The 6,024-nt window shown below is 46.9% G+C and overlaps 1 protein-coding gene across 1 annotated transcript in view; it reads right to left on the minus strand.

Annotated features, from left to right (window-relative positions):
- The window catches only part of LOC123166735 (ABC transporter G family member 28), a 6,264-nt gene extending 4,858 nt beyond the window's left edge, over positions 1-1,406 (minus strand). The window contains exons 1-4 of the mRNA XM_044584531.1: positions 1,055-1,406; positions 830-900; positions 172-441; positions 1-58 (exon numbers count right to left, since the gene is read on the minus strand). The exon at positions 1-58 is cut by the window's left edge and continues 6 nt beyond it. Of these exons, the coding sequence (XP_044440466.1) occupies positions 1-58; positions 172-441; positions 830-900; positions 1,055-1,248 (593 nt within the window). The 5' untranslated portion in view covers positions 1,249-1,406. The remainder of the gene's footprint in view (positions 59-171; positions 442-829; positions 901-1,054) is intronic.
- Positions 1,407-6,024: the final 4,618 nt, after the last annotated feature.

A 6,024-nucleotide genomic window follows, 5' to 3' on the forward strand; every position in this document is an offset into this window, starting at 1 on the left:
CAGACTCCGGTGGTTTTGTTGAGGGTGGACTGTGGACAGTATGCTCCCAGAGGGCAGGCTGCATCGATCAGCATGCATGTGAATGTGAACTATCGAAAAATCTGAAGAGAGAAATGACGGCACGGGACGCGGAGTGTTTGTGTGTAGGTGTGAGGCTGAGGGCTTACGTACGTATCATGCAAGTGAGGCCGCGGGGGCAGAAGAAGCCGGGGCAGCAGCCCTGGCAGTCGACGGTCCTGGAGGGGAAGTTTTCCGCGTCCTGCAGGTCCACCTCCTTGCCGGCGTCGGCGGTGCAGCCCCAGCCGGGCTCGCAGCCGTCGATCCAGGACGAGAGGTTGCAGTTCTTGTTTGGCCTCACATAGTTCTTCTTGCCTCTTCTGAGGATGCTCTCGAAGTAGAACTTGAGCTCGGCGGCGGTGCACACGCGCTGCGGCAGGTCCCCTGCACGCACGCACACGCGCCGGATGGGTTAATTCACACGCGTAAACATAATAAGTAAGTAAAGGATCGGTATCGCATGAGGTCGGATCGAGTCCGGTGGGTAACTAGAAACCAAAATGCTTAACCATGGATTCAGAAAGATTGAGTGAGGAGTGAGGAACATAGCATGGAAATTGGCATACCCCCTTTGCCTTATGGATGCAAAAGATGCTGCAATTTGTCACCATGGATTAATGAAAGCATTTCAATTCATTCTCATTCATCCATTAAAAGTGTATGTAATGTAATAAATAAAGAAACTGAAAATAAAGAAACAATCCTTCCGTTCCGTTCCATTCCATTCCAGCATGGATGAGATGAGCGCAATTGAGCAGAGCAGGTTAATTACCTTTCTTCATGCAGTCGACGAGGAATTTGGGATCGGAGGAGAAGTTGAAGGTGGCGTCCCACTCAGCGTCCCTGCAGCGCAGCCATTCAATTAGCAATTCCATTCGATTCGATTCATTCTCCGGTCCGGCAAGATTTGATTTGATTTGATTTGGGGGGACTGAGATTGAAATTGAATCGATGATTGTATTGAAGAAAGAAACAGCAAGGAAGGAAGCGTACGTACGTGTCCTGGATGCAGTAGCCGAGCTCCCTTTTCACCTGCGGAGCGAAGGCGTCAGTCAGCTTCTTGAGCTTGGCGTTGAGCGCCGACGTGACGGCGCCGTTGCTCATAGGGTCCACCTGCGCCTCCGCCACCGCCAGGAAGAGGAGGAGGACGGTGGGCAGAAGCGCGCGCGCTGGCGCTCCCGCCGCCGCCATGGCGACCGGCCGGACGGGGACGGAGACCACCGGAGCGGGCCGGAGAAGACGGGATGCCCGTGCCAGCCAACGGAGGAAGGGGAAGGCGGGAAGAGGAGGAGGAAGCGGAGGAGACTCTCCGTCTCCGTCTCCATCCCCATCCCCATCACCATCACCATCTCCATCCCCACGTCGTCGGAGGGAGCGGGAGACGCGGGCGGCGAAGGATGCGGCGGAGACACAAGCTGCTCGCAAAACTTGCGTCCTTCTCCCAAAACTTGTGTCTTTTTACATTTTCCTCGTCCACGGCAAAATGAAAAGAAAAGAAAAAAGAGCTAGTACCACGTACACTATACATACTCTCAATAGTCTATGGCCCTCAAGTCTGTTTGAGTAAGGATGGCGTGGCGTGGCGGCGGCGTCAGATCCTGCTAATTTTTTTAAATAATACATTTTTTTTAAATTAAGAAATATTACGCGAAAAAAAGAAATTTTAAAAATAATACACCGTCGGCCCGCTGCAGGCCGATCGGCTAGCAGCAGGCCGATCGGCTAGCAGCAGGCCGACTGCAGGCCCGGCTGGCACGCGGCGGCCTGTGGTTGGTCGGGCCACGTCGCGCGAGGGGGAGGCAGTGGGCTGTCGGCTTGTGCGCCCCTGTCGGCCTACCGCCCGCCGATCGGCCAGCTGCTGGCCGACAGGGGGCTGTAGCCTGACACGCTGGCCGGCCCGGCCTTGTCCTCTCCTTCCTTCCTCTCCTTCCTCCATTCTTCTTCTCCCGTTGCTCCTTTCTTCTGTGTTCTTCCTTCTCCTCTCTCTACAGAAAAATGGCACCCATTTGTGCACCTAAATGAGCAACATTTTCGCGATTTTGGCACCGTGAATGGGTTCAACTCATTTAGGGCAGCCAAAAGAGGTGTCGATCTACTGACGGGGTAGCTCGTGGTGGTCGTGGTGAGCATTTTGGTGGAGGTGGTGGTGGTGAAGTTGTGGCAGTGTGGTGGTGGTGAAGTTGGGGCAGTGTGGTGGAGGTGAAGCTGTTGTTCGTCGTGCTTCGTTGGAGCCGGAGCACCGGCAGTTTTTCGTTCGTCGTTCGTCGTTCGTCGTTCGCACGCATGCTTCAAGGGTATATTTCAGCCCACATTTTATTTTTTGTAGGTGCTCCGGTAGTATACGTAAATATTGTTATTTGCCCCGGTAGTATAAGTAAATATTTGTGTGCGATTATTGTTATTTGGCCCGGTAGTATACCGCAATATTTTTATTTGGTCCGGTAGTATACGTAAATATTGTTATTTGCCCCGGTAGTATACGTACATATTATTCGTTCGCACGCACGCTTCGTTCGATGTGAAATAAAATTTGTGTGCGATTATTGTTATTTGCCCCGGTAGTATACGTAAATATTTGTAGTTGCTACGGCAAATTTTCGTAATATAGTTTTAGGTGTGTGAATTGTATTAGTTGTTAGTGGGGATAATAAGTTGTTGCTTAATAGTTGACACGTACACAGATGCGTGATAAGAAGTTTGAAACATGAATAGAAAGTTCGAAAGAAGAGACAATTTTTTTAAAATTGATTAAAATTAAAAATACATCAACATGGGCCATATAATTGAAATAAAATGAATTATCATATTTGTCGGTTATATTATTATTATTATTTGAGGCCTATTTATTATTAGTAAACATGGGCCTATTTATTATATTATTATTAAAACAAGAGTCAAGCAACTCATCATAATCGTCCACATAGATTAAATTATATTGATCGTGAAATTCACTATGGTCCTGGTAATATATAGACATGTCTAATACTTGTATTTCGTTGTTGAAAAAAATAGGTGAGTCGAGATGTCCGATGTAGTGAAGTTGAGATTTTACTATGGTCCTGGTACTGTCCAAACAAATGAGTTGGGAGCAGATCTGAGTGAATTTACTCACATAGAGGTGGCAATCAGCGCACCACAAACATGGTCTGTTAGTCAGTTGAAAGAATGGATTGCGGCAAGTTTAGGTCTTGATACTGAAACACACACCGTCGGTGTTCATGCATTGTGGACACGGTCAAGTTCAAAAATTTACTTTTATTTGAGGCCAATAGAGGGAGACTCCGATTGGGTGCGGTGGTTACAAGGTTGTGAACGAAGGGGATGCAATCCTGTTGCTTTAGTGCTTCCCGTCGTGAAGGAGGTCACTGCACATGAAGGCGAGGGTGGCTACGAAGGACAGAGCAGTCAGGTAGAAGGAGGAAATGCTTATGGTTACGAACAAGGACAGAGCAGTCAGGTAGGAGGAAATGCTTATGGTTATGAACCAGGGCAGAGTAGTCAGGTAGAAGGAGGAAATGCCGATGGTGATTACAATGGCGAGGTGGACGCTGACGAGGTAGATGGGCACATGCAGAACCATATGGAAGAAGAAGACACCGATGTTGAAAGGGGTCATGCCGATGATTCTGACGAGTCAGATGAAGAAGAAAATGCAGAGGAGGTCCCGAATCCTGCATGGTGGAATCATGACTTATCATCTGCAATGACCGTGAATGATGGACATGATTCAGCTTGGCAATATCACCAGAACAATATTGCGATGGGTGCTATGTATCCGAACAAGCAAGCCCTGAAGGATGCAATAATTAATTGGGCAATGTCCACGCAAAGGGTTTTCAAAGCTGAGGTGTCCAGTCAGAAATTCCTGACAATGGTATGCAAGAACGCAGATTGTCCCGCAAGGGTGCACGGCTTTCTCCCTATGTATGGCACAAGTTGGGTGATAAGTGACTTAGTTAATCACACTTGTCTTATTCCGTGCATCCCTTAAGATCATGCCAACCTTTCATCCACGCTTATTGCTCGATTGTTTTACGATGAGATAGTGCAAGGCAAAGCTATGGAAGTGAAGGCAGTCCAGACAAAAGTCTTCGCCAGGTTGAAGTACATAATTTCTTATGGCAAGGCTTGGAGGGCTAAGCATGCAGCGCTTGAGAGGAGATTTGGTTCTTATTTTGATGCATATGACTCTGTTGTCCACCTCCTCCACACCCTGTAGCAGCGGAATCCAGGCACCTATATCGATATCCAAGACATGTTCATGCCAGAGTTCCCAACTGTGAGGGTGTTGCATCGTCTCTTCTTCTCTTTCGGTGTATGCATCGAAGCTTTCAGGCATTGCCGACCGGTGATATGTGTTGACGGTACTTTTCTCACAGGCAAGTACAAGGGTCAGATCCTGACAGCCATAGGTCAAGACAGCCAAAATCAAGTCGTCCCACTGGCATTTGCTTTTGTGGAGAGTGAGAACATTGAAAGTTGGACATGGTTCTTCAGGCAGTTGAAAATATCAGTTGTGAAGGAGAAGCCCAATGTGTGCATCCTTCATGACAGGCATGCAGGTATACTCAGTGCGATAAGGACACTAACAAACCTAGGCCCTGAGGAACAAGTTCCATGGCAGGACTTGCAGAGCCGTTGGTGCATGCGCCATCTCGGGGCTAATTTCTTCTCGCAGTTTAGAAATAAGAACCTGATGAATCTGTTCAAAAAACTCTGCAAGCAGAACCAGTTATGGAAATACAATTTGATACGCGACTGACTTAATGTGTGCACGCAGAGACTGTTGGGGCAGTGTGGTCGAGGTGAAGCTGTTGTTCGTCGTTCTTCGTTGGAGCCGGAGCACCGGCAGTTTGGTGGCCGCCGTTCGTCGTTCTTCGTTCGCACGCACGCTTCAAGGGTATATTTCAGCCCACATTTTATTTTTTGTAGGTGCTCCGGTAGTATTTGTTAATATATTTATATGTCAACTAATTAGTTGTATTAGTTGCTCCGTTAATATTTTGTAATATATAGCTTGGTAATATATAGACATGTCTAATATTTGTTAGTGGGGATATTAAGGGGTAGGTTAGGTACTCAATGCGATTTGTGTGTTGCGGATGGCTAAGGGTACTCAGTGGGTGCTTAGCCCTATTGTTCATGTCCAAGGCTTTTCTTCAACTATTGTGCAAGTTAGTGAAGTGGACATCACTTTTGATTGGTTGAAGACTACATTCATGTTGAAGCAAGGGTTGAAGGAAGACGATTTTGTGTACTACGTCAGCAGGAAGCAGTCAGATGGCCCTGGGGAAAGAAAATTGATTGACATAACTGATGATGGCAAGATTCAAGAAATGCTGAGCGAATGGGAATGGAAAAGGGTTGTTGAGTTGCATTGCTACAGGAAACCGAGTTATATGTGATGAATTTGTCATTCGAGATCTGCCTCCCCGCCAGGCCAGACGTCGTCACTGACGCTCCTATCTATCAGTAGAGACATTACCATCTATTTCCATGTCAGAATTATGTCTATTCTATGTATGAGACAAATGACTATGTACTTATGTACGAGACATATGCCTACTTTATTTTAGTACTCTGTTATCGGAACTACAAGATCATATTTAGATAGAACATAATATTCATACAACGAGACATTACAAACAACTAGATAGAACTACATCTAAATTAAATGGCACGTAACTGAACTCACAACATACAGCATAAAAACTACATGAAGTCATCATCGTCATCCTCGATCGATGCAGAACTCTTGTCGTTCGACGATGAAGAAGTCTTGCCCTTCGACGATGCAGAAACCTTGCCCTTCGATGATGAAGAACTCTTGCCCTTCGACGATGCAGAACCCGGAAGTGGCGGCATGAAGATATCATCTTCGTCCTCGCTCTCCTCAGTCCATAAACATGGATTATTTGTTGCAATCCTTCTGAAAGTTTCACTCTTCGGCACCACTACCTTCTTCCA

Source organism: Triticum aestivum, chromosome 7D, assembly GCF_018294505.1.
Source record: "Triticum aestivum cultivar Chinese Spring chromosome 7D, IWGSC CS RefSeq v2.1, whole genome shotgun sequence".
NCBI classification, from domain to species: domain Eukaryota; kingdom Viridiplantae; phylum Streptophyta; class Magnoliopsida; order Poales; family Poaceae; genus Triticum; species Triticum aestivum.